The 26,910-nt window shown below is 37.2% G+C and overlaps 2 protein-coding genes across 2 annotated transcripts in view; one reads left to right on the top strand and one right to left on the bottom strand.

Annotated features, from left to right (window-relative positions):
- Nucleotides 1–17,559, top strand: part of SMC1B (structural maintenance of chromosomes 1B) — a 33,643-nt gene extending 16,084 nt beyond the window's left edge. Inside the window, exons 15-25 of the mRNA XM_010003017.1 lie at nt 3,749–3,855; nt 5,147–5,288; nt 6,690–6,835; nt 8,030–8,183; nt 9,395–9,493; nt 10,396–10,552; nt 11,799–11,953; nt 13,233–13,384; nt 13,618–13,687; nt 16,401–16,511; nt 17,449–17,559. Coding sequence (XP_010001319.1) covers nt 3,749–3,855; nt 5,147–5,288; nt 6,690–6,835; nt 8,030–8,183; nt 9,395–9,493; nt 10,396–10,552; nt 11,799–11,953; nt 13,233–13,384; nt 13,618–13,687; nt 16,401–16,511; nt 17,449–17,559 — 1,404 coding nt within the window. The remainder of the gene's footprint in view (nt 1–3,748; nt 3,856–5,146; nt 5,289–6,689; nt 6,836–8,029; nt 8,184–9,394; nt 9,494–10,395; nt 10,553–11,798; nt 11,954–13,232; nt 13,385–13,617; nt 13,688–16,400; nt 16,512–17,448) is intronic.
- A 2,331-nt stretch (nt 17,560–19,890) lies between these two features.
- The window catches only part of FAM118A (family with sequence similarity 118, member A), a 7,516-nt gene continuing 496 nt past the window's right edge, over nt 19,891–26,910 (bottom strand). Inside the window, exons 2-9 of the mRNA XM_010002965.1 lie at nt 25,934–26,186; nt 24,845–25,066; nt 24,118–24,246; nt 23,167–23,452; nt 21,922–21,954; nt 20,855–20,937; nt 20,606; nt 19,891–19,931 (exon numbers count right to left, since the gene is read on the bottom strand). Coding sequence (XP_010001267.1) covers nt 19,891–19,931; nt 20,606; nt 20,855–20,937; nt 21,922–21,954; nt 23,167–23,452; nt 24,118–24,246; nt 24,845–25,066; nt 25,934–26,186 — 1,048 coding nt within the window. The remainder of the gene's footprint in view (nt 19,932–20,605; nt 20,607–20,854; nt 20,938–21,921; nt 21,955–23,166; nt 23,453–24,117; nt 24,247–24,844; nt 25,067–25,933; nt 26,187–26,910) is intronic.

Raw genomic sequence — 26,910 nt, 5'->3', positions numbered from 1 at the left:
AGAACTTGGACAACTTTTAACATTGTAAACTACTTTGTTAACAAGGGTTATAAGTTACTCCAGCAATCTTCCCATTCTCTGCCCTTCTTACCAAGGTAACTATGAGCAGAAATGCACTTGCATGTTAGTATATATGGATCATAGCTTTGCAGATCAGTTTCCGTAAAATGTTGTGACTTTCATGTGCCAAACACAAACCCAACTAACCAAATCCATCTACTTCTTGAGTATTAGATGAAGCTTTGCTTAATATGTACACTGTAATTTCATTTCACGTAGGAGTAAGTTTGGATTTTGAAGAAGATGCGTTGGTTTTCCCTCACCTTTTCCTGCTCTGGTCATAAACGTGATTTATTCTTTGTAGCATTGAGCAAGGACAATCCATTGAAGTTCACAACTCTAGAGATCTCAGCACAACTTTTCACTGTAGATCAAATCCCAGAAAAATACTCTCTGGGTCTTACATGGCCTTGAGGCTAAAATTTAGTATGTTTCAGCTAATTTCTCAGACTCTTAACTTCGGAGTTCTTTGCAGGAAACTGTTGTTAAAGGAACTTTCCTTTTTGTGGATAGTTGTGCAGTGTTTTGGCACAAAGTCTTCCTGCATGATGTGGATCTACCATAGCACATACACTAAACTTAACCACGCACAAGTTTTGCAGATCTCTTGGTCATCAGTGCACCCACTAGATAGACAGTCTGCATGGGTGACTGTCTATGCAGTCATAGCAGGACCCATTCAGCATCTATGTGGAAATACTCTATCAGTATGTTTTTCATCTGGAGAAGATCCACCACTTCTGCAACCCAGAGGTAGAACAGATCAGATATGCTTATGCCATTAGGAAGAGAACTCTCTTGGTTTTCTAGAGCTGCAAGGTATTCAGCACTACTAGAGTGCTTTGCTCTGAACTCTGTAGGTGCCGTGTCTAGGTGCTGACCTATTATAGCACTGTGTACTAGAAAAGTAGATAAAGAGCAATGTAAGGTGAAGATTCCTTTCTCCTCCTGGGAAGTTGTCAGTATCTGTGCTTTAATTTCTGTGGAATCTGATTACCTTGGGAGAATGGTTGAGGTACGTGTGATTGTCAGCAAATTCCTCATTCCAATATTTTGGTTTGTTTGGGTGGGGTTTTTTTGGGGGGGAGGGATGTTTTAGGTTTGTTGTGGGTTTTTTGGATGTTGTGGTTTTCAGGTTTCTTTTTGTTTTGTTTTTAAGACTGTTGTATGCCTACATTAATTTGGAGTCCAACTGATGGAAGATAGAGCTAGACTGTGATATAATTGAATCCTTGCTCTCCCTCTTTTTTGAGGGGTAGCTGATGCAGAGCTTAGGGACCTTGTGCTATCCCCACGTGTCCAAATTAATTATTTGTTGTGGTACTAAATAGCTTTTGTCATTAGAACCTGCTCCTTTCTGCTTTTTGTCAGCAAGAGGAAAAGTTCTTCATCATACATGATCCAATGGTTAGGTTTTCCCGCTGTTTTTTTCTGTAGACTGTTCTGAAACTTCATAGCTCATTTTCCCTATCTTTCTTTAATCTGCAGATGGTATGAACAGTTTGTACAGACAGCTCACAAATTCAAAAGCATGGTGATAATGAAAAGACTGAAGGCATTCAGTGAAGTGGACAGTAGTAAAGCCTAATATGATACTAAGAAGGGTTTCATGCTGTAGTCTACTAGAGTAGACAGTAACTCTGGCCTCTCTGAGAAATACAGATACCTCATCTCTACTTCTCCCTGGAATGTGCCTTTTTCCTACTCTTGCCAAACAAAGGAATCTGGTACACCCTGTGGAAAAGTAGTGCTGCAGTTTTATCTGGAAAATTCACAGCCTTACACCTAGATGCTTGTGTAAATGTAGATTCTTAGAGAGATTCCTTACCACTTCTGGAGTTACTTGAAGTGTATAGTACGTATGTAACTTAGCTCCTGGCCTGTGACCCATTCGCGTCAGTCTTTCTGGGTTTAATCTATGACTGAAATTCCGCATCTGATTCTGAAGGGTTATACATGTGTTATGTATATGTATGCTGTATATATCCTGTGATACTAAGAAAAGAAAAAAAATCCCAGTAGGATCTTAATAGATACAGGAATCCTTGGAGAGGATAGGTGGATCTACAAAGGATACTTAGCCAGCTTATAGAGAAGCAATGCATATTTTTAAGGGAAACATTATCAAAATAAGAATGGGCAGTTTCAGGACACTTGCCAGTTTTGTAGTGAAAATTGTTCTTGTCTCTTCATTTTTTTAAAGAGGTATATTCCGTCAGCAAACTTTCCAGTTTTATTCCTTTCTCACTTTGTTATTTATACTCTTCTAGTGCCAAAAAACACACTCTGTTCCCCATAGACATCATCTGCTTGGTTATGGACAAACCCAGGACAAAAATGGAGTCTGTGCCTCAAGCAGGTTACAGTCTATTGACAATAATAAATGTGTAGACTTCTGCATGTCCCTCTGTTAAATGTGAAGAAATGAGAACATTCAGAACCATAGGCACTTGTTGCAGTCCGCAAGAAGTCTTTCGTATGTTTTGCTACAAAGCAGGAATCTGTGTTGGTCTTAAAAAGGTCAGCTGTTCACCACCTTCAACCATATATAAAAAAAAAGAGTGCCATAACATAAGGATTCTAAGAAATTAGTATAGGAAACATCCATAAATGGAAGGATAGAAGCTCTTTAGGAAGGACAGACAGGGGAGAAGAGGAAGGGGTGTTGCTTTCTACATCAGTGACATAGCAGGAGGGTTGGAACTAGAGGATCTTTGAGGTCCTTGCCAACCCAAACCATTGTATGATTCTAAGAAGTCAGTGCAGCTTCATATTCTCTGTCTTGCATGTGGTACAGGCATAGGCACGTTGGAGGCAGATGTCTGTCATCTGCAAACACTCATTGTCATTCATGTTTATGCCGTAAGAATTCCAGATCCAGGGAACTTTTTTTTTGCTTGTTCTGCAAAAAAACTAAGTGGAGGCTAGTCATCAGTTTCTGAAGAGTAGTGTTACCTGAATTAAATAACTTGTTCTGACTTAGTATTTGATATCTGGTTAAACAAGCCTGTGTACCAAAATAATATAAATGGTACTAAATTTGATATGTAAAGTTCTCCAAAAATTTTGTTCAGTCCATTGAACCTTAGTGTTGCTATTTCTTTGTTCAGTCATGCTGTATACACTATACCTACTATTTGCTTAAATTTTTCATTGAAATTTTAGGCCTGGCTTTGGCTGAAGCTTTTGTTGGTATACAGTGTTTAATTAGGTGATGAGAGAGTCTGTGCTGTGGCTTTTCTGTAAATTGAACGTAGTAATTAATATTTATGGATCACTTGATAAGATTAAAGTGAAGAATTGAACTACACCAAAACACCTGGTGTATCTCATAAGTGTCCTGTGTACCATTCAGCTTTCTCTGCTTCAGTTGACTGGGAAACAGACAAAACCAGGCAAATTGGTTACACTTTGATGACTTTAAGTGTCTTTGGAATGATGAGGTGCTGTCAAGAAGGGCTTAGATCAGAGTTACCTTTTGCAGATTGCGTGCCTTGTATCTGGCATTTGTACTGAAAGTGTTACTTGAAAATGACAAATACAGGTTATTTCTCAGTAGTTCAATTTGCTATTTCTTAAAGTACCTTCAAAATCCAGCCTGTAGCATGAAGCGGTTGTCCAAATGTTTTACTTCTACAAGTGCCAAAATAGTGTAAATATTTTTTGCTCCATTTTTCTTTATTCAAAGGCTGAAGATGCTGTTTTTCGCGAATTCTGTGAAGAAATTGGTATCGAAAATATTCGTGTGTATGAACAAGAACATGTGAGACAACAAGAGGAGATTGATAAGAGAAGGTGGTATTTGTAATTAAAATGTAAAAAAGTGGTTTGTATTAGATAGGCAACACTGGTTAATGAGGGACTCCATTAGAGGAAATACCACAAAAATCTAGCAGACTTACTGTAAGAGGTTATATTATCACTGCAAAGATTAGTTAGCCGTTGCACTGCTGTGGTTTGGGTTTGTTGGACAGTAACAGTAACATTTTGCTACAAACTTGAAAGGTAGAATACACTTATTTGGTAGCACAAATGTAGAAAAATAAAGAAAATGCATTTTTTTTACATTAATAGTGTAAAGATTAGCACTGGACACCATTTTCTTCTCGGTGATCTCTTCAGCTGTTAAGAGACTCTGTTTTTCAGAAACTGGTACAAACATACGTTTTTGGCTAGGGCTGCAGAGAGGTGGTAGCAAGGTGAAGTACCTGCTGATGAAAGTGATTTGATCACTTTATATTTGTAAGAGCTGGTCTGATGAAGTGCAAGAAGTTAGTAATAGAATAGTGAAAAGAGGAGCACGTGGCCTTACACTATGCGGCACATAGATCCTTGCCTGTGCCTTAACTTGCTCTCATTTTTCCTGTAAGCCTGTGCTGTGGTGTCTTCTTGCCCAGGTCTAAAGAGCCTGGAGCTGGTGTTGTGCCAACCCTTTTGCCAGAACAACAGATGCAGCACTAGTAGTAAATCATTTGGGAATCTCAAAGCTCAGAGACAGTAACAGCTGAGAGGAGACCGTTCTGTAAACAGCTGATTAAGTTTTAATTCAGTCCTTTCTTACAGCAGCATGTAAAGAAGTTTCTGCCATTGTACTCCTCATAAGAAAGGCTGAATATGACTTGAAAACCTTTGGTCTCATGCTTCTTAGTTGCCATCTCAACTGTCATAAGTTCCTTATAATATTCAGATAAACATACATGCCAGCTGTCGGGTAGGCTTGCAGAGGCTGAGCAGGGAGCACAGGCATTGGATAAGCACACAGCATCAGTGCAGCTTTTGCTATCATTCATACTGAGATACTTGAATTTTTAGTGTTACTTTCCATATTCAATATGGCCATGTTGTATCTTCAAATTGTATTGTTTTTTTGAACTATTATCACTGTATTTCTTAAACTTGCAGTATACCCACAGGATATAGTGTAGTGGAACTGATGATCCAAATGTATGCAAATTTTTCTATTCACGTAGAAGATATATTTTCACTTCCACTACTTAGATAGCATTTCTGTATCTTGTAATAACTTAAAATCACAGTTACTAGCTTGCTTTTTAAGTGTTGATTTGAAATGCTGTACTTTGACTAGACTGGAGTTTGAAAATCAGAAGACACGACTAAATATTCAGCTAGAATATAATCGTGATCATCTGCAAAAATTAAAAAATGCAGTCAGCAATTTGAGGGAGACCATTCATAAAGACGAAGCTCAGATTATCAGGCTACAGAAGGTAACTGTAAAATATCTCTCTCTGGGACTGAGAGGAGAGACTACTTTGAATTACAGTTTGAATGAATGTAGTTTGTGCAGCTGAGTAATTCTTCTAGGGCTTAATTCAGTGTTGACTTTGCAACTGCATTTTTTTAACGTTTACGTATTGTAGTTTTAACCTTGGAATAACCTGTCATATTAGGGTACTTATTTTTTATATATAAGCTTGCTAAATATTAAATTTGGGATCACTGTATGTACAGTGTTACCTTGTGTTTAGTTTATATGAAAAGGCAGCATGTGACTACAAATAAAGCTTGTAGCATGTGGCTGAGATTCTTTAGAAGATTTTATGAGTAATAGTAAACAATTCTGGTGCTTTGTATCTTTTAAGGTGCTTCACACTTCCCAGTAGACTTAAAATAATTCTTTGAAAAGTAATTTAAGTTTTTAGTTGTAGTAATATATGGAGGCCTCCTTCATAGCATTCTTTATTTGGAAGTAATATTTTTGTTGTGCTAATGTTTCTTGTAAACTATGCTTGTGGTGGCTTCATAGGAAAGTGAAGGAGAAAAGATGTGTAATAGTGCTTTAAATAAAAAACAAAAGTGAAATGTAAAACTGCCCCCAACTGGGCCACAAAACCTCACATGCTGCATTTGGCCTCTGTATTTTAACAGTAGAAGACACGTATTTCTGATATTGAGGAGCAATGTACTCATTCATGCACAAAATTTTGTCTTTGGGCCTCTGTGCGTAATTCTTCTGAAACATGGGTTTGAGAAAATCAGATCTTTTTGTCCTGGAGCAGGATTGCTTGTCTTAAATTCTGAAGGTACTTTATTTCGATACTGAAATAGCAATACATCTTAATTAGGTTGCTTTGAGACTAGTCTCTTCAGGACCATGTCTTCATGCATGTAGCACTAGTTTTATATGTTCTCGGACGTTATTTCTAGCAATTTAACAATCATATGGGTAAGACACTTCTAGAGTACCTCCACAAATTCTTTGTGCTCTGCAAGTTACCTCAGGATTTATAAGTAATGAACAGTACTTTTATTAAAGAGATTTCAGGTTACCTTAGGTGTTGCTAAATATGTTGTATATGTACAGCAGTTGGGATCCTTCTCATGAGGCTAGAGGGCTGACTTGAGGGAAAGGGAGTAGCCTACAGATCTTGGGTATCCCAGGATCCCTGCCTTGTTTTGTGGCTTTATAGCTTAATGTGGAACAGTCACAAATCTAGAGCTGGCTGTGCCTGTGTATACAAAACAACTGGATCTTCCGTGTGCAAGACAGGCTGCTTTCCCAGTGCCTTTCAGTTTTTGTGCTGTAACACATTGAAACTTTTAACTCATAGAAAGTTTCATATCAAAATTTTTAGTGGAAAGTTAAATAACTAAATATTTCTACGCAGGAGGAGGAAAAGCTTCTAAAAAAAGTGAACGAAACTGTGGAGGAGCAGCAATATCTTAAGGATAGATTAAGTGATCATAAATCTGAGGTTAGAAAAACCCAAAATGAAGTTGAAGAGTTCAGAAAGACACTGTTAACTCTTAATAGGTAATTGCTAATTGTACTTCTGGGAAAATTATTAATGTGACAGTATTTAAGAGTTATAGTGATCAGATGTTTGAACTTCGCTTCTTCTGTTTTCTTCTTTGAAAGATTCATTAGAGACATGGTAATTTGCATTTACAGTAGGTATTAGCTAAAAAGTGTTTCTAATTTAGTATGTGGTTCCCAAAAGTAATGTGAAACAGATTATTTCATGAGTCATCCCATAAACTGTAAAGAATAATATTATCTACCTAATATTGGGTCTGATAAACAAGTAGTGACTCCTGATAAATATGTAGTGATTTCTGATAAATATGTATTAGCTTATAGCTTGATCAGGGGAACATAATGTGTTTACTGGTAGTTTCATATTTTTGTTTGATTATTTTTTTTTTCTGATTTCAGTGTTCTCATTTTCTTCAGGCCTTTTAAGTGTTGGATACCTGAAACTAATAGTATTTTTAGGTCACTGTTTTGTAATTACATGTTCTTTTCAATCAGCTGCTTTTGGGGGAAGCTTATACATCAGTTTTCTTATACTTATTATTGATGTGTTTAATGTCTCTTAGTCAGGAGTTGTCATTGCTTTAAAAACCCAACATGTTGGCACAGTATGGCTAGGTAAACTTGTGGAATTGTATATAAACTCACAGATGTATGCCTAGTAATTAATTACATAGTGTGTAAGATTATAAGGCTGTTAAGACAACTTGATGCTATCAAAGGCATTCGTTTCAAAGAATCAAGGTGTATTTCAAGTACAGTAATGATAAAAGATTATTGATTAGGTTTCAAAGGGATGAAATCTCCATAAATATTCAGCAGAGCTTAACAGAATTTAGTTTTGGTTAGGAAAGGTGGATATTTGACCATGCTATAATATGAACTTCTCAATATACTGAATCTAAGTCCATTCTACCAGCCTTTACCTTGTGACAGTGTTAAGAGTTAGTACAGAAAAGCAGTGTGCTACCTTGAGTGCTGGAACAGGACTTGCTTCCCAGCTCCCTCTTGAGTAATTTGAGAGAATGAAAGGGATGGAAGAAGTTAATACCCTTTTGATTTATGTTTGATGGGGATTATAGAGGAAAAAGCCCTCTTTGTGCTTGGTAACTGGTTTTTGTGCTGTATGGTTGTAGATGTGATGGGCAGCAATGCTGCTGCTCTTCAATTGTTCTGTGCCTTTTGTGTATGTAGGGAAGCTTCAAAATTACAAAAGGAAGCTACAGCAATAGAAACCTCTCTGGAAGAGAAAAGATTAAGACGACACAATATGCTTCTTGAATGCAAGGTGCAGGACTTGAAAATAAAGCTCCTGTCTGGATCACTGGATGACATCAGTGAAGTAGAGGTACTTAAAATGTTTACGGTAGATAGAATGGAAGAGCAATTACTCAGTTTTCAATTTAAATATACTGATTTTTTTCCTTACAGGACTGTTTGTCTTACATAGTAATGTTAAAATAAATACATTGCTTCCATGTAATCAGGCCTCATCTGTTCATGAGAAAGATTTTTGTTTATTTTTATGAACAGAAATGTTGTTAGCAAGTATTTTTGCTTGTGCTTGAAATTCATTCTTGTGACATATGTAAAATCAGTGTGGTACAAGAAAAACTGTTAGGAATAAATATTCCTAAATAAAAATTGTGAAAGAATACATATTCTAAATTTACCTGTATAAGAGGGCAGGGGTCTGTTCAGAACTGTAAATAAATATGGTGTGTACAGGGGTTGAGATAATATTTGGTTAATCATTCATAATATAAATGCTTTCTAAAACCACACTTTTGTCTTTGGTAGATGTAGATATTCACAGATATCAGGGATAGGATAAAATACAAATACTCCTGCTATCACAGCATTTACTGGCATTATTTTTCTCAGTCTTCCCTCTTTTTCGAGCCTATCTTCTGTGAGGAGACTTCCTCCACAGTGTGGATCTTGCTCCACTCTTACAAAAGAAAAAAAATATGGGTTTTGAAGGACTTGTAACAAGTCTTTGAATTTGGAAGGAGTCTTGTTGAACCCATTACTTAGAAAAGTACTTTTGTTGAAGGGATAGGTATGAATGAGTAGGTTAAAAGACAAAATGAAGGCAGTGAGATAGGCAGTCTTTGAAGGGAACAGATAGGAACTGCTCATCAGCAGCATATACAGGCAGCTAAGCTCTTTCTGTTTATGAAGGAAGGAAGAGATGAAACCAAGGAGCTGGGCAGTGGGAATAAAAACTTGGATTCCTAACTAATAACACTAAGAAGACCATTAAGATTTGGTTCTGAGGAAGAATCTTGGTAAGAAAGGGATTGATGATGATGACATGTAGCATGAGTTTCATTCAAGGGTAAGAGGTGTTTGAAATCCAGGTTTATAATGTCAAGAAGATGCTGCTTACTCTTAACTGCTCACTCTGTCTTGGCTAAGGGAGGGGCAATGGAGTAAGTTTATTTCGTGCCATGTTAATACTGTCTACTCATTTTATATCCTTTTAATGTATTGTTTTAACAGTTTAAAAGTTATCTATGTCATATTTCTGAGCTGGCATGTCCTTCATATTTATAGCTAGGCACTGAAACAGAAGGCACTCAGACAACATCAACTATCTATGAAAGGGAAGAGGCAATTCAGATAGACTACAGCAGCCTAGAAGAAGAACTGAAGGTAATATTTTTGTTTGAAATTATTACAGGTTGAGTTTCATTCTTTTTTCCTTATAGTATTTTGTTGTTGTTGTTGAAATTATTTATTCGTCTCATTTATTCATCTTTAAATGACACTGAAAACACTGTTAAGCCTAAGTGTGTGTGTGTGTTTTGGTTTTGCAATCGTACATAGCATGAGTCTATGGGACTTCTGCATAGGTCACTTTCCCATTAATTTAATTTAAAGCTTACCTAAACCATAAAAATAGAATGGAGGAATAGTGAATATAACTCTGATTTTCCCTTCTGCTTTTACTTTCTGCCTTTAAGTTCTAACACTATAGGTTATGAAAGTTTCAATGCTATAAGTTATGACTCAGAACTCTAGAAACCAGTAATGAGCTGCCAGGGAGGTTCTGCCACCTTCTTTCTTTAGTATTTTCTATGACAGACTTACCATACTTCTTTCTATAATTCTTCACTAGGTCACATTTTCTAAGCAGTTCTTCTGTAATTTCATATATCTCCTTTTTAATAGTAAGAAAAATAATTCAATATCAGAGGTACAGAGCAAGGGATGAAACTGCCATCAGTGGAATTTGTCTTAAAGAACTCATCAAGAACCTGTCTACAAAGGTTTTCCTTACAAATCAAGTAGTAAAGCCAGCTAATTCTCTTTCTGTGATGTATTTTAATCTAGACTGGAGGGGATTTGTGTGTCTTGTGGAACAATGCTTAAGGACCTAGTAAATTTATTCTGAGAACTTAGACTCTGGGTGTAGTTTTTTGGTTTGTTTTGTTTCCAGTCAAAGCTTTGAGTGTGTACTTCTTCCAAAAACTATGTGTGCTTGCCATGTATATTGAAATGTCTTGGCCTGAAAGCACATTTTATTGCTCTGGTATGTTTACTTTTTTCTTTAGGACCTAGAGTCTGATAAAGATATAGAAAGCCACCTGTACCAGATGCAGCGTGAAGTCAAATCTAAAGAGACTACTTTAATGAAGACAGCTGCTCCAAACCTGAGAGCAATAGAGAAATTGCACATAGCTCGGGACAAGTTCCAAGAATCAATAGATGGTAACACTTGAGTCTTTCATATTAATCTCTTTTGTGACTCTGAGAATTTTCACTCAAATTGAAATTCCTCTTTTTGGGGTTGATCTTGCTGGCTTTGCTTCTTTCAGATATTAAGGTATTTTCTGTGCCCAAGTGCTTATTCTCAATTTTCTTTTAAATTGTATGTAAACAATGTATTAATATACAGTTTACTCTGAATTAGTTTACTGAAATACATTTTGAATGATTGGAAAGATACTTTGTTGGCCAATTGACATAATAAAGTACTTTTACTTAATTTCTAAAAATTACTGACTTCAAACATAAAATTCTATTAATTTTCTTAAATAATGAAGGAACATAAACATGTCTAGAACTCAGACATGAGCATTACTGCGAAATTATTGGTGTCCTCAAAGAGCATTGCAGACATTAACATATTAAGAAAATGAAGGAGTTTTGAAGCTGTAATGGTAAATGCTGGTTCTGCTGAGGGCTACCCAGATTACAGATGGAATTAGGAGAGCAATTTTGTTCATTGCTCCAGACAAATGTGGAGCATAGAGCAGTTGGAGCACATCACAACTTGTCAGTTTTTGGGGCCTCTGTTAGAAATCTGGGAGAAAACTCATTGGTATATGCTCCTTGTAGATCATACAATGATTAACGTCATCAGGTTCTGACCGCCCTGCTATGAGCAGGGACACCTCACACTAGACCAGGTTGCACAAAGCCTCATCCAACCTATAGCCCTCCATTCTGATGCGCCAGTCATTGGAGTCATCCCACCAGGTCTGTCTGGCGCCGGTAAGATCACAGCCCTGCAGGCATCTCTGACTCCTGTTTGTTCCCCGTGCTGCGCATATTGCTGTACAGGCGTTTCCAAAAGGGGGTTGAGCACGTCGCTTTCACACTATCTAGAGAGAAAGCTGGAAGACCTCCAGATTCAGGTGGTGGAAAATAGCTGAGGCTTTTGTTGTTACTCTCATTGGCCGAGTTGATTCCCCAGTTGGATGTAATGACTTAAGTGTTGCCATTTTGACCCCCACGTCCCCAGGTTCATCATCTAAAGCCCATTTAAGTAAGTTGGCCAACCTGCTGCCAAAGATTCCCTTGCCCCTTCTAGACAGATCTCATTCCTTGCATGACATGTGCATTATAACCTTTTTCTGCAATAAAGCTTTTCTTGATGCTTGTTATGGTACACAACATACGTTTGTTCTTTATATTTCCTATAGAGTAATCTCAGTACTGTTTGTTTCCATAGCTTTTGAGACCAGCAGGAAGGAAGCGCGAGCACGCAAGCAAGAATTTGAACAGGTCAAAAAAAAGAGATGCGAGCTTTTTAACCAGTGCTTTGAGCATGCCTCCGTAGCCATTGATCAGATCTACAAAAAACTTTGCAGAAGCAGTAGTGCTCAGGTGTGTCATATTCTTAGGTGCTTGGCTTAAAAGGCCTCCTTGATGCTATGTTACCTGTAACGCTTGTAGTTTCCAAAAACAGTTTCAATCCTTAAGAAGAAAATTCCACCAATAATAGACTTCAGAATTTTAATGTCAAAGGAGCAAGAGGCAATATGCCAAAGCATACTGGACATGAGACAGAGAAATATTATATAAAATGTTAAAGGACTTGGGAAATTCTCAGTTTGGGTTAGTTTTTACTCTTTGCATTCAGCAGATTTGTAAATCATTGTGACACAATGTGAAATATATTTGCATACTTCATTTAAAAATAATGTTGGTTTATAGTTCTAGTAATACCAGTAATAAGTAATTAAAACCACTTAATCATTATTATAGAGAAATTGAAAACCCACAGATCACTATTTCAGTGCTAGTGTTTTGTATGTGGTTTTGAAGCTCCTTATTCCCCACTTAAATAAATATTTTTAAAAGACAGAAGTAATATGCTTGCAAATTTAATGCACAGGTTTTCTATAGGCTTCTTAAATCTTTACTAGTGTTCCAGTATTAATGCCAATGGGTTACACCAAATTCTGTAGATGGTTACATGTTTAAAGGGTTCACGCTTGAACTCTAGTCTATGTTAAACCTCAGATTCTCTGTTTTCCCTCAGGGTCAGATAATCAGTGAAACACCTTAAATATCTTCAAGGGTATAATTTTTTGCTTCTAGGTTGGACAGGATAATCAAGCATTTTTCTTCATGATTTTTGGGCTCATACCTTCTCCCCTAGACTAAACATTAGGCAAGTCTTGACTTTTCATCATGCTGGAGCAGCAGTATTTTCCAGATGCTTTGCCAAAAATAAGTAGTGTGCTTTCTTTCTGAGCTCTGTGATGCTATGCTTTGATATGAGCCATAGTGGTAACCTGGCCAAGAGATTATCCTGTGATTAGCTGTGAGACTAAAACTACCTACTAGTTACTAACATAGCAAGCTGAAGGAACGTGGTCTAATTGAATTGGAAGAGAAGTTACTGCTCTGTGTGGCAATTTGCTCTGGTTAGATAATGCAAGGTTTAGTTAAGATAAGTTACAGTTTCAACACTATCTCAGTCAGTATTTAAACATAAAAAACATACTTCCTAATAATTTTCTCTGGTTAGATAATGCAAGGTTTAGTTAAGATAACTTACTGACTGAGATAGTGTTGAAACTGTATTTAAACATAAAAAATATACTTCCTAATAATATTCTCTGTGTCACTATTAATATTTAAACGTATGTATTTCCAGGCATTTCTTAGTCCTGAAAATCCTGAGGAGCCTTATTTGGAGGGCATTGGCTTCAACTGCGTGGCTCCAGGAAAGCGCTTTATGCCAATGGACAGTTTGTCAGGAGGTGAAAAATCTGTGGCAGCTCTGGCTCTTGTATTTGCTATACACAGGTAAAAGAAATATGATGGTATTATCCCAGTATGTGGCTGAGTAAGTGGCAGGAATACAGTGTTACACTTACAAACCTGTTTAAAAAAAAACATTACTGATCTCCTTGTTCTTTTCCTGTCATTATTTCTTATAAAAACTTTATTATGGTAGAGTAAGTGAATCTCTGAAGTAATTAGCATGTGTATTAACATTTTTTGCATCTAAACGCAAAATACCGTCTTCTTTTCTACAGTTTTCGGCCAGCACCTTTTTTTGTTTTAGATGAGATAGATGCTGCCCTGGATAACACAAACATTGATAAAGTAAGTTTGTCCCTTTCAGCTTATCCTTTTATTGATAATATGATGGTATCTTTTGTAGAAGGATGGCTGCTTTTCATTACAGGTTGCTGGGATAAAGAGGTTGATTGCACTGTCTTTAACCTCTTTTAAAATATATTAAGCTTAGGACTGAAGTAATGGTTATATGAGATGTTAGACTAGGGCAAGGTTTAAATTAAGAAATCTAAGTAGTATTTAATCAGTTTCCAAATTGTGGAGTTGATAAAAAGAGATCAGGAGTGTGCAGATATGCTGCACGACCATATGTGGTACAAGATGACATGAAGGTGGCTTGTGAATTGCTGGTTGAGTTTGGTTGGCTGGAATTTATATCCATGTCTTGAAAATCAAGTCATTCAATCACTGGAGTATTTATTTTATATAATTGGATGTCAATATTTTTACATTAACACCAATTAAGGGTGCCATAATTTTAGTCACATGAATTCTTGTTTTATGAAAATAGCTTCTCATCCTCCTCTCAATATCTTATTTTTGCTAATAACTATTCACTGTAACAAAACACTAACAATGGCCAACTGTAGATCTCAGTCTCTGGAAGGAGGAGACTCAATACAAGGAGATTGTATGTAGGAGAGGAATCAGAAAGATCTCCACATGTGCCTGGCTTTTATTTTATGGAAACATTCCTTTCCACACCAAGCAAGATGAAGCTGTATTTCTATTTGCATTACTAGTGATGTCAGTCTTGGTAGAGCCTAAGAAACAAAAGCAGTTCCATGAACAACAAACTGGTTTTACCTTTTTTTTTTTTTTTCTTTCCTAATGGAGTTAACTGTGCTGTGCCAGATTCCACCAGTTTGTTTGTAGATAAGGTCTGAGGCACTTGATTGCAGTTTCTTTCTGAGTAGGCTCATTCTGACGTCACTTACAGAAGAGATACCCACTTTATACCTAAGGCTGTGCTAATTACCAGTTTTTTTCAGAACATTATAAACAAAGAATAGCTGATCTTTCTACTGTGCAACTGACTTTCTCAGTTCAACTCTCTTAAGGTACAATCACATTCATAGCCCACTAAGCATTTTCAGAAGATGATCATATTAAGTCATTGGCCAAATGGTTCCTAAAAGCCTTCAATTAGTAGTATTTTTGCAGTTTGGAAATATCATATTTCATTTGACACATTAGCAACAATAGTGTATGTTTTTAAGATGCATATTCAAGAAAATAAAGAACATTAGTGCAGAGAGCTTAAGATATTTTAAATTCTGGTCTAATGTATATTTATAAAAATATCCATAAACACCACTTTATCGCCAAAGAGCTATGAAATTTGGGTTGTATTACTCATTAGGGTTAACCTGAAACAGCCACAGGAGTCTACATGAAGCCTTTAGTTGAGTCCTTGGGGCCCATCTAGTCTGACTGGGACGTGACGCTGAGCTTCCTGCTTTGAACCTGAGTTGCGCTTCTGCTCCTTTTGTTACCTTCAGGGCTAGAAATGCCCATGTTCCATGAGGCTGGGCCATCCCAGCTGCATAGCACCCTCCAGAGCATCCTGCTTGGCTTCCTGCTCTTCTGCCAGCCTCTTCCTGCCTGCTGCTCCTGTAACAAGATGCAGCATGGAGGGGTTGGGGCAGAATGACTAGGAGATTTTCACATAAGCAACATGAAGTAGGTAACCTGTAATACAGGCTGTGACGTATTTTGTGCTTGGAGAGCAGCTGTAATGCAGGAGGGTGACAAAATACTGGTTTCCTAGAAAATTCCTTGGATTGGCTTCAACATCTATCTAGGTGGTGTTACAAGGACAGTTTGTTCTTTAAGCATGTGTGAAAAGTGTCTTAAGTTGCAAAACGAGCAAAAGCAAAATCGCAGTGACCTGCAAATATAATTCACTTAATGTTTCCCAGCTCCTGGGGTCTTTCATCTCTCTTTCCATGTCTGCAAGATGCAGTTGTTACTGGAAAGCACCAAAACCTTCAGAAAAAGGAATTAAATAATGCGTGTGAGCAGAAATTGTATAGAGAAAACTACGTTGGCAGTACTCACTGGTATCCAGGTTTTACGCTTAGAACTCTTATTTTTCCTGTTCTTTTGGTTTAAGGATTTACTAAAACACATCTCCAGTAATTTACTTATAATTATACTGCAAAATTAATGTGAATTATGTAACTCACTAAAGGCAATTCTTCCATTAGAAAAATACAATCACATGGAGATGTAGCTGTGCAGACAAAAGCCTAACTGAAAATGTACTGGTTTTCCTTTATTCAGCATTGAATTTATATTGTCCCTTATGCAGTCACCAATTTATAACTTAATATTGGTACCTTTATTTTGCAGATTATTGAAAAAGTCTGCTGTTTGCAGCTAATTAATATGTATCAAGATCTTTTGATACTTTCTTTACCCAGGAATTTCCACCTTCCTTTGTAGTTACAGAAGTAAAATACTTTTCATTGGCACTGCCCTTTTCCTGTAACTATTCACTGGAGCAATTATTTTCTTTGGTATTTTCAAAAATCAGCAAATCTGAAGGCTTGTCTTAAGAACATGCAAAGTTATCTGTCTTAAGACTTTTTAATTTTCATTTTATCCTTCTTATTTCATAATTGAATTCCTGAATTCTGCAGCTTTTGTTCATTTCTTTCCTCATCATTCCCCAATTATAGCATGGTTTGAGTTCTGCCAGAACTAACTTACTGAAATGTTTGGCTTCTTTCCAAAGGTATCAAGTTTCATTAGAGAACAGGCACATCAACAGATTCAAATGATAGTTATTTCTCTAAAGGAAGAGTTTTTCTGCAAAGCAGATGCATTGATTGGAGTGTGTCCAGAGGTAACAATTAATCATTACCAGATTTTGTTAAAAAACACATGCTGGCTTTTCTTAAAGTACTGATTTACACTGTAAATGTTACTATAGTGAATCATGTATGTAATTGTGTTGCTGGATTTGAGCTAATTTGGGTTCAGAAATAAGAGCAGGTACTAGCTTGATGAAAAGATTGCTTTGATAAATCAAACGAATATTTTTTGCATCTAAACGCAAAATACCGTCTTCTTTTCTACAGTTTTCGGCCAGCACCTTTTTTTGTTTTAGATGAGATAGATGCTGCCCTGGATAACACAAACATTGATAAAGTAAGTTTGTCCCTTTCAGCTTATCCTTTTATTGATAATATGAGGGTATCTTTTGTAGAAGGATGGCTGCTTTTCATTACAGGTTGCTGGGATAAAGAGGTTGATTGCACTGTCTTTAACCTCTTTCATAATTGAATTCCTGAATTCTGCAGCTTTTGTTCATTTCTTTCCTCATCATTCCCCAATTATAGCATGGTTTGAGTTCTGCCAGAACTAACTTACTGAAATGTTTGGCTTCTTTCCAAAGGTATCAAGTTTCATTAGAGAACAGGCACATCAACAGATTCAAATGATAGTTATTTCTCTAAAGGAAGAGTTTTTCTGCAAAGCAGATGCATTGATTGGAGTGTGTCCAGAGGTAACAATTAATCATTACCAGATTTTGTTAAAAAACACATGCTGGCTTTTCTTAAAGTACTGATTTACACTGTAAATGTTACTATAGTGAATCATGTATGTAATTGTGTTGCTGGATTTGAGCTAATTTGGGTTCAGAAATAAGTGCAGGTACTGGCTTGATGAAAAGATTGCTTTGGTAACTCAAGCGCATTGCTGTATCTCTCAGTCATTTACTGAATGCTTACTTGAGATAACTGAAATGTTTGAAATGGTATGGTCCTTTCTCTTCCCAGCGTGATGACATTATGTTCAGCCGAGTGCTGACTTTGGATCTGACCGTGTACCCAGAGACTGATGAGCGGGAAAGAAGACGGAGGCACAAACGCAGATCTCTTTCGGAATAAAACACAGATGTTTTAAGGGCCAGGTGACAACAAGAGCTGTGCTGACAGTAGTAAACTGTTACCCATAGTTGTGGATGTTTGAATGTTGCTGTTAGACATTGGTAAGACAAATGTTCACCTTTCAAACAGAGCAGTTTTCTACTGTTACTCCTACAGTTCTGTTAAATAGCTAGAAGCTCTTGAAGTGTTTACATTCTGTTAAGCACAGCTTCAGGTGTTTTGGGGGGTGTGCCTTAAGATGAAGGATTATAGGTTCACACAAGCACACTATTACAAAGAAGAAGCCTCTTGTTTTTCTTATGAGATGTGTTTAAGCATATGCTGGTGCACTGCTTAGATGCATGCTGCTGCTGCCTAAGACCTTTGCAGTCTGTCTCTTGTGTGTTGCAGCTGCATCTGTTTGCCTTCAGGTGGGATTTATTTCCTTTTCAAAACATGAAGATACTGCTATCTGGCCACTATCTTATGTGACTTTTGTGACACACATGGTGTATCTCTGTAGGTATGATATAACCTGGAAAAAAAGTCACCTTTGAGGCATTCTAATCCACACAGGTGGAAAGAAAAAAACAGGTGTAAGTCAGATGCCATACAAGTGGCAGCCTTAGGAAAATATATATTGTTCTGCAGTTGAGATTTTTATTACATATCTGTCCCAGGAAAGTCAAGTGTATTTTGATGGTCATGGTTAATCCAAGAAGCAAAGTTACTAAATTGTTTACAGAACACTCTTTGAGAGCTTGAATCACTTCATCTGGTTTGTTTCACCTTGGTGTATGTTGAAGAGCTTTATTGTTGTTCATAATAATTATATCTTTTCATGTTCATAGATTAGCTTCCTTTTGTCCCCCACACTGTGTGCACACATCTACCTTGTCAGGTGTTGCCAGTACTGTGCTTGCTGCATACAACTGATGTCTGGGTAAACTGCAAAAGGAATGAAGGACATGTGAGAAGTAGATATGCATTCACATGGGAACACTTCAACAACATCAGTGTCTCCACTTATGCTGCAGACAGATGTTTTATCAAACACTTATGTTGCTGCCACACTTAAAAAATAAAATTATTAATTCTGAGTGGAAGTTATTCTTTAGCACCAGTCCCTTACTTCAGCATCCATTGACAGCTGTAGAGATACTTCACAGTAGTGTGAAGGATGAAGAGAAGAGCAGCCTCCAGTGATCTTCAAAGATCTTTGACCCATTGCAAATACAGAGGTTTTGGGTTGGCTTGTGTGTTTTTAACTATTTGCTAGGAACACTTGGTTGAAATAGAAAAATACAGTAAAGAATCAAATAGTCTGAAGAATGGTGAAAGCTACACATTTTATCTACTACACAAGAATGGTCTTTTTGGCTTTAAATATTTTATTAAAAGAGTATGCCATCAACTTTATTGCACAGCTTGAGCAAAACAGGATAATAAATGGTCAACAAGTTTGTTTTCAGTAAATATCTTACTCCCATTTAAAAAAATAATTATGAATTAACTAGAAACAGCCATTGATCCTACAATCAGCGAACATCATTTAACAGGACTGTGCGTGGTTGGTTCTTTAATGGTACTTGGGTAATAATTTGAACAGGGCCTTAAATAATAATAATTATAATACTTTTTCAATTAACAGATACATGGAACTGACAAGTTTCTGGTTCTGTCCCTTTTGACTGTAATTTTAAACTCTGAGGTAGCTACAAGGCAATCCCATCCCTAAGATGATGAAAATTTATTATTTGGTTGTGGGCAGGAGGAACAAAACCAGAACTAGGCATATGTACCTTCTTAATGTGTATGTCAGGAATTAAAATAACCCCTTACTTACTCATTGGCTTTTCAGGATACAAATAAAGGGCACTTGAGTCAAGGGAGACTGTTGTATGAGTTGCAGTTCAGCAGTGTCTACAAAATAGAATAATCACCACTGCTGGGTGTAAGCTGATCCTTACCAAAGGGAGGGGGATGTGATTTCCTAATGTGGATCTGACTTCAGGCACAAGACACAATTGCAGGAGTTGAGGCTTGGGCTTAAATAATTGCAGTAATCAGGGTCATAAGTAGCTCAGCTCAACTAATTAATTTTGCTGCAGCTTGAAGCAACAATTTAAGTGTTCCAAGCTGATCCATCAGCATCCAAAATAGCATGCCTGATCAGTCATGCTATTTTGGATGCTGATGGATCAACTTGGAACACTTACAGTCTAGCAAAGAAGCATGAACCTTGCTTTTAAGAACAAAGCATGGTCCTGAACATGCTCCCCTGCAGACATGGAGGTGAGAGGCAGCCAGAAGATTACCAGTGTTAGCAACTGCACCATTAATTATGTCAGTTTAGTGCTGAGCCAATTCAGTGGTAGGTGAAGTAACAGCACCTCAGAAAAAAACCCTGGGTTAATGCAGAGCCTGACCTTAGTAATTTCATTAGTTCAGCTGAAGTCAAACTTACACACTAGAAATAATCTACACATATGTAAGTAGATACTAATTGGTTTTAATTCTGCTGCATTAGGACTATCAGTGTTCTGCTTTCTGAGATAACTAGCAGCATACTCTGATTTAAACAATATTTAAAATAGAAATTCACTGCAAAGACATTAGTAAGCCCCCTGTACATATGGTATATCCTTACTGGTAACAGTCATATGACATCCTTTTCTCCCCATGTCATCTCATGCCTTTAACAGACTGACAAATAAAAATACTCATGCTAGAACTGGAAATAGGCAGGTTATGGTGATGCTGCTTCTATAAATGTGAAACAATTCTTCCTGTTCCTAACAGCTTGGGGCTCTGAATCTGAAGCTTGTGAGCAGCCTTGTGCTGACAGACACCTGAAGAGTTCAACCTCCAGCAGCTTCACTGTGGTTCTGCTGGTGAGAAAATAATAGAAAACCCTTCATTTTAAAGGCAACTAACAGACAGTCACAAGTGTGCCAAAAGTAATTGCTGACAAGCATCACCTCTGTTGTGCCTTCATCATGATAAGAGCTTGGTCCAACTGGCTTGAAGCACAGGCAGAGAAAACTTGCACCTGCTTCTAAGTGACCCTGCAGACACAGTTTTGTGGTACTGAAGTGCAGGGAGAGGGCAACTACGATGCTTCTCAAGCTTTACATACATTACACATTTAGAGCTTGAAGAAAGAAAAGGCTATGATAAACAATTTTAATTCCACTTAAAACCATGGAAATACTCAGCTCTAACTGTTCATGCAGCAGATGTAAAACACCTACTGTTAAAAAGATTCCAGGATGGGTTGTCGGTTGGTTTTTTTCCATTAAGCAGTGGGTATGACATTATCTGACTGCTTGATTCTCTTAGGAGAGTCAATGCCATTTTCTCCTAACTTCCTTTTAGCACAGTCCAAACATGAAGTTGCTGTGGGGGAAGAGAGGAAAAAAAGGAAATATTTTAATCTTGCTATCTATGTGTACTCTGTGTAGTTTTTATTACACCACACTGGTCTGGTTGTACTTAGATTCTGAATTACAACACTAAACCTGCTGCACCAATTCAGTGATCTCAAGCTCTTTCCCAACACTGAGCTCTGGTACTAATTACCTACTTCCTGGTTTATATGTTATACAGCTGCCTTTTGGAGAAAATAATTACAGACTTTGTATGATAATGCCTGTGGAGTTCACAGGTGAGAAGCTGCTTTAAAAAGTTTGGATCCCTTAATTCACAGAAAAGTTCTAGGTGTGAGCTATGAAGAGCATAGCTGGGCAGCAAAAATGAAAGGGAAATTCCTTCAAAATCAGGACATCCATCACTTACAACTCCAGATACATATTTCTGCAGGGTATTCTACTAATCTGTGGTAAGGAATAATTTATTTTTTTTTACTTGCTATGTGTTCCAAAATACAAGTAAATGGGTACTAAAATTATTTGTAATGAGGGGGCTAATAAGTTAGTAAAGGAACATGATGTTAGGTAGAACTGAGATAAGATGTGTGAAAAATTCACCTTCACTACTAGACACTAAAGCTTGAGATTCAGTCTTCAGCACCTTAAGAAAGGCACTCAAAATAGCCAAACATATGTTTGGAAATACAAGCCAAATCTTCATGGATCTTAGTATCTTATAATATTCCTTTCAGCATTAATACTTTTTTAATAATACACATTTACTGGAACTTTTCCACTCTGTCATTTGTCATTATTGACAGCTGAAAGCCAGCAGTTATCTACTAATATGTAGAAAGAAGGGGGTAAAAAAAAAAAAATAAAATCACTTAAGCAGACTCAGAGCTAAATCAGAATGCTGCATAATAATAATGTAATGACTCTCTAAAAAAGACTTATTTTCAACTCTCTTGATAAGATTATAGAACTGTGAGAAAATAAGAACATTACTTACCCAATAATGTTGTGCTGTCCACTCTCTCAGCATCTAGAGAAACATAAGGCCAACAGCACAAGTTAGCATCCAAAAAGTTTTTATACTTTAATGCAACATCCCAAAATGGCAAGGTTGTATTTAGAACCATAGAATGATTGCTTTGGAAGGAACCTTAAAGTCCATCTAGTTCCAACCTCCCTGCATGGGCAGGGGCACCTCCCACTAGACCAGGTTGCTCAGAGCCCCATCCAACACAGTCTTGAACACTTCCAGGGATAGAGCTTCCACAATCTCCTGGGCAACCTGTTCCAGCATCTCGCTACCCTCACAGTGAAGCATTTCTTCCTAAGGTCTAACCTAAATCTCCTCTCTTCCAGTTTAAAACTGTTACTCCTGCTCCTATCACTCCAGCTCCTGATAAAGAGTCCCTCCCCATTTTCTTGTACATCCCCTTAGCTACTGGAAAGCTGCTTATAAGGTCTCCCCAGAGCTTTCTCCAGGCTGAACAACCCCAATTCTCTCAGCCTGTCTTCATAGCAGAGGTGCCCTTTGATCATCTTCGGATCATCTTCAGATGTATCCTGGGCTGCATCAAAGGAAGTGTGGCCAGTAGGTCAAGGGATCTAGCTCCCCATCAATGCACGACTGTAACCTTAAAAGGTATAAAGTTATTGCCCACTTCAGCATTAAACACCCCCTGCAGAATGCCACTCACTGTCACAAATGGATTATTATTCCACAGCCTCTTCTATTCTATTGTCACAAAACATTCTCACACTTGGGTTTTCCCCCCATTTGCCCTACTATATTAAGCCAAACAGTACTTGGTATACTGATTTATTTTCACATTCTATTCTTAATCAGGTATTATGGCCCAACCAGCTTAGCCCACCAGTTAATTCCTTCAGTTATTTTAGTCTCTTTTTCCTGACATGTCATATTTCACATAATGTAATACTCAATATACTGGAGTAATTCACACCAAAAAAAATACACAAAATAAGCACCTTAACGAAATGCTAACAAAAAGACAAATATGGAATTAAATATTAAATTTGCAAATATCCACAAATCTTGCAGAAAGAAATCTGACTGCAATTTTCTCACGTTCCCACTCTGTGTGCCACTTATAAGCAAAGATGCTGCACAGGTCCAGTGCTACGTACACACAAGGCTAACACCTTAGCCCAGCTGCCAAGCGTTCAGACACAGCATCCTGCTATTTACCTAACCAAAATGTTCTTATGAAAGAGGATGTGTTACCTGGACTTCTCTGCTTGCAGATTTGAGCAGTCAGATCTTGTACATACTCTGGGAATTGTTTAAAGCAGTCCCCGTAGGACACGACTTTTATTCCATGCAACAGCATATCTGCCTGGAGCTTAAAAAAGTGGTCTTCATTTTCCTTAAGCACCAACATATAATGTTCTAAATCCACTTTATTCTTTACAGTATAAAGAAAAAGAGCTTGAAATATCTGATCACGCAGAGTCTCTCCGCAGCCCAAAAACAAAAAAGATTTGGTTCGATACAAATTTTGAAGAACTTCCTGTAGGCAACACAAACACACAAGAGCTACACTTCAGTACTCAAAAGGCCAAGGTAAGAACTTCTAAAATGTGTCAGGCTTGAAAGGAGAAGCACAGCAGACACCACTAATGAACTGAATTAAGAATATGTTTTAAGATCAAGGCAAACTGACACTTCACAAGCACTTTTTCTACCCAAAAAAAGTATACTGAAAAATCAAAGTTACCATACAAAATAAAGTACATATGTCAAGATTTCCAGTAAGGGAAAGAATTACAAAGACAGAATGTTAGGCTCCCATTAGGTCAATCTGTAAATAAGGAAAATTAGTATTCTCGACCCAATGATTACCTTCAAAATACCCAAGGTAAAACATTTAAGTCCAGGATCCAGAGTTGGCAACATCTTAAGCCCCTAAAAAACTGAATCCAAGCAATCAGATGGTGATGAACCCTTGTTCTGGTGTCTGGTATTTTGGTGCTAATATTCTTTCATGAGATAAATACAAAATGTATAAAACTATGACATACAGCCCAGGGATCCAACAGCCCTGCCCTTCTTCTGGGCGCCAATTATTTCATCTGTACAATCTGACAAAACCCTACCCTTAGATAGTGGGGTATGCAGTGATTACAATAAAATAGTTTGGCAAAACATGGGAAAAATGTTAAAAAGCACACAAACCATGACTTCAGGATCTTGAGTCACATCTTTATATCCTGAGGGATCTAACACCATTCCACAGGGATCTGTATATAAGCCGTGAATATGAAGAACTCCATATTTGATATGACCCCTTGCCCACTGAAGAACCTAAAAGAAATCATGCAAGTTACATTATTTTGTTACACTATAATATACTACAATAACCATGATTCTGCAAAAATAGACAGCTACCCTAATCCTAAAAACCACTTAAAGCAGAAGCAACCTCTTTTGTACTTTTCTGCAGCAAGATATAATTTTAATTACTTATTGCACAGCTTGCTTTAAATTATAATAAAGAGGTGACTGCTGATACTGAAAATCTCTCTTTTCGGTCTAAACAAGCATTCAGCTAACAAGAAAGTTCTAGCAATGCCAACAGAAAAGGTAAGCAAAATCATATTTGTGATTATAACAATTACGTCACCTAAGTTAAATAAGTTTGTGGGGGTTTTTTCACAGGGAGTGTGGGGGCATTGGTTAATAAATGTCACTGAAATTCTCTTTAGTAACCATTACCAGACTATTCAGAATAAAAACACACATAAAATAGATGTCTGTACAACAGCTGTTAGCTTATAGACATGCTTTGCCAAGTAAGAAGTTTTAGCCTCGACACTTTTTAAACAGGAAAAAATCTTTCATTGAAGCTTACAAGATGCCTTCTCTTACAGTAAGTCTAGAAATGTTACTGCTCTCATCATACCTTATCCTTATCTTTCAAGTCTAAAGATTCCATAGGTTTACCCTGTTGGTGACCAAAGATTTCAAGTAAATTATCATAGTTTGTAGTAAGAACCATTGTGCCTCTCTCCATGAGTCTCAGGATTGACTGCAGAACAATGGGATTCTGAATGTGTTGCTCTAAATTATCAAACACCTCCATTAAGCAATCCTGGAAGAAGTTGGGCTTCGTATCCCCGGTGCGCTGGAGAAAGACAAAGATGAACGGTTTGTTAGAATCACTTGCACCATCACTAATTGCCTCCAACAGAAAACCCTCCTCGCTTGCCTACTTAATGCCAAAGCATTTCTCTAAAAGAGCACTTGCATAGTATACCAAGCATAAAGGTCAGAATGTACAAAACCATCAAGAACAATCTCATATTATTCAGGTGCTCATGCCTCCACTTAACATAGATCAAAATAATAGTCTGGTCTTCCCAAGGAAGCTTGTACTACAGGGACAATAAAACAAAACTATTTTGCTACAGTTGAACCCTCACTCATCATTTCTAAACAAACCGGAAAATACACTTTCCTAAAAGCACAGGCTGCATTTTTCCAGAGTATCTGCTGAAACTGACAGGAATGTGCAACATTTTTTTTAAATACACAGGCTTCCTATTCAAGAAATTGTATTGCACACAGAACAAATGTCTGTTCCTAAGCCAAATACAGTTACAGGCCCAACTACATGGAAAAGTTAAGTGTACTGAAATGAACATTCCCTGGATTCAGAGCCTGCGATCACTGTGTGATCTAAGGCTATCAGCAAGGTCAAGGCCTACCTGTATTTTCTACCTGCATGTCTAGTTTTAGCCAGCAGAGCTATAAATTCCTCTTTCAGTTACAAGAAACATTATGGTGAATATTTAATAGTCAGGACTCTAGCTTGCCTTCATTATGATGAAAATTTACACTAAAAAGCAAGGATTTTTTAGCCACTCCAAAATGTGCGGTGCACTGTATAATTTCCATTAAAAATTCAGTTTCTCTCAGAAAAATGTCATGTTTTAGAAAGCTGAAAAGAATTTGTTAACAAAAGTACATTGATTTTTATAAACATACTCACTGGCGACATTTTCCTGATGAGATCATGTGCCACCACAAGCAGGTCTCTATCTTTGATTACTTTTTTGCGAAATTCAGCGACATCTCCCGGATGAAGAACCTCCAGCTGTTCAGCTGCTTCAATCACAGCCTCGATGCAGCTTCTCCAAGAGCAAAGAGCTGGGATTCCTGGTGCTACTGCAGCACTTACCCCAGTTCCAATTACAAGAAGAAGGTCCCGAGGCTGCTTTCTTATAAGACTTTTTAAGAACTTCCTTTAAACAGAAAACAAAAATCTTCATTTCTTAAGAGTGCATTTTCTAGCCTGTCTGAAGATGTCACAACTGACTCAAAGTCCACTTGACCTATTAACCCGTGTGCAAAAATACTAACTAACAAAAAAGGAACCATTTCCATGCAGAAGAATAGTATCACCAGCAGTTCACAGCCTTCCCCAAACTAACAGTGTACTTCATTTTTGTCATTTTAAACAAAATTAATTTAAGCCAAAAAACAGCAACAACTTCAAATCACTACTGTCTTCAAGATCCAAATTGATAATTACCAGTTTTCAGTCCCCTGGGTTAATCAAACACCATTTCAAACTGTATTTTTTAAAAAAGGTAGTGAAAAGACTGCCCAAGGACTTCATACTTGTTCAATAGAAAGCAAGTAGAACTGTTTCAAATGGACAAGTCACAGTATTCCAAAGGAACACATTTTTGTTTTCCTGGGAAAAAGCAGTATCTTTTATTCTCACTTTAGGATACATGGACAGTCATGCTTGGTCAGATCAGGGGTTCATCTCATTCACTACTTAGATGTTACTCACCACAGATTACTCTCAAAGATGTATTTAGTCCTACATCAGTATTCACTGTGCACCAGAAACTGTCAAAAAAGTCTGGCTTTCATGATTACTTTGCAAAGTGAAAACTCATTTAAACCACACAGTGAAATCACTGTATACAAACAAGGATTTCAGTAATATAGAACCTT

This window comes from Chaetura pelagica, unplaced genomic scaffold (genome assembly GCF_000747805.2).
Source record: "Chaetura pelagica isolate M959 unplaced genomic scaffold, ChaPel_1.0 scaffold117, whole genome shotgun sequence".
Lineage (NCBI taxonomy): Eukaryota > Metazoa > Chordata > Aves > Apodiformes > Apodidae > Chaetura > Chaetura pelagica.
This window is presented reverse-complemented; position numbering and strand designations above follow the sequence as displayed.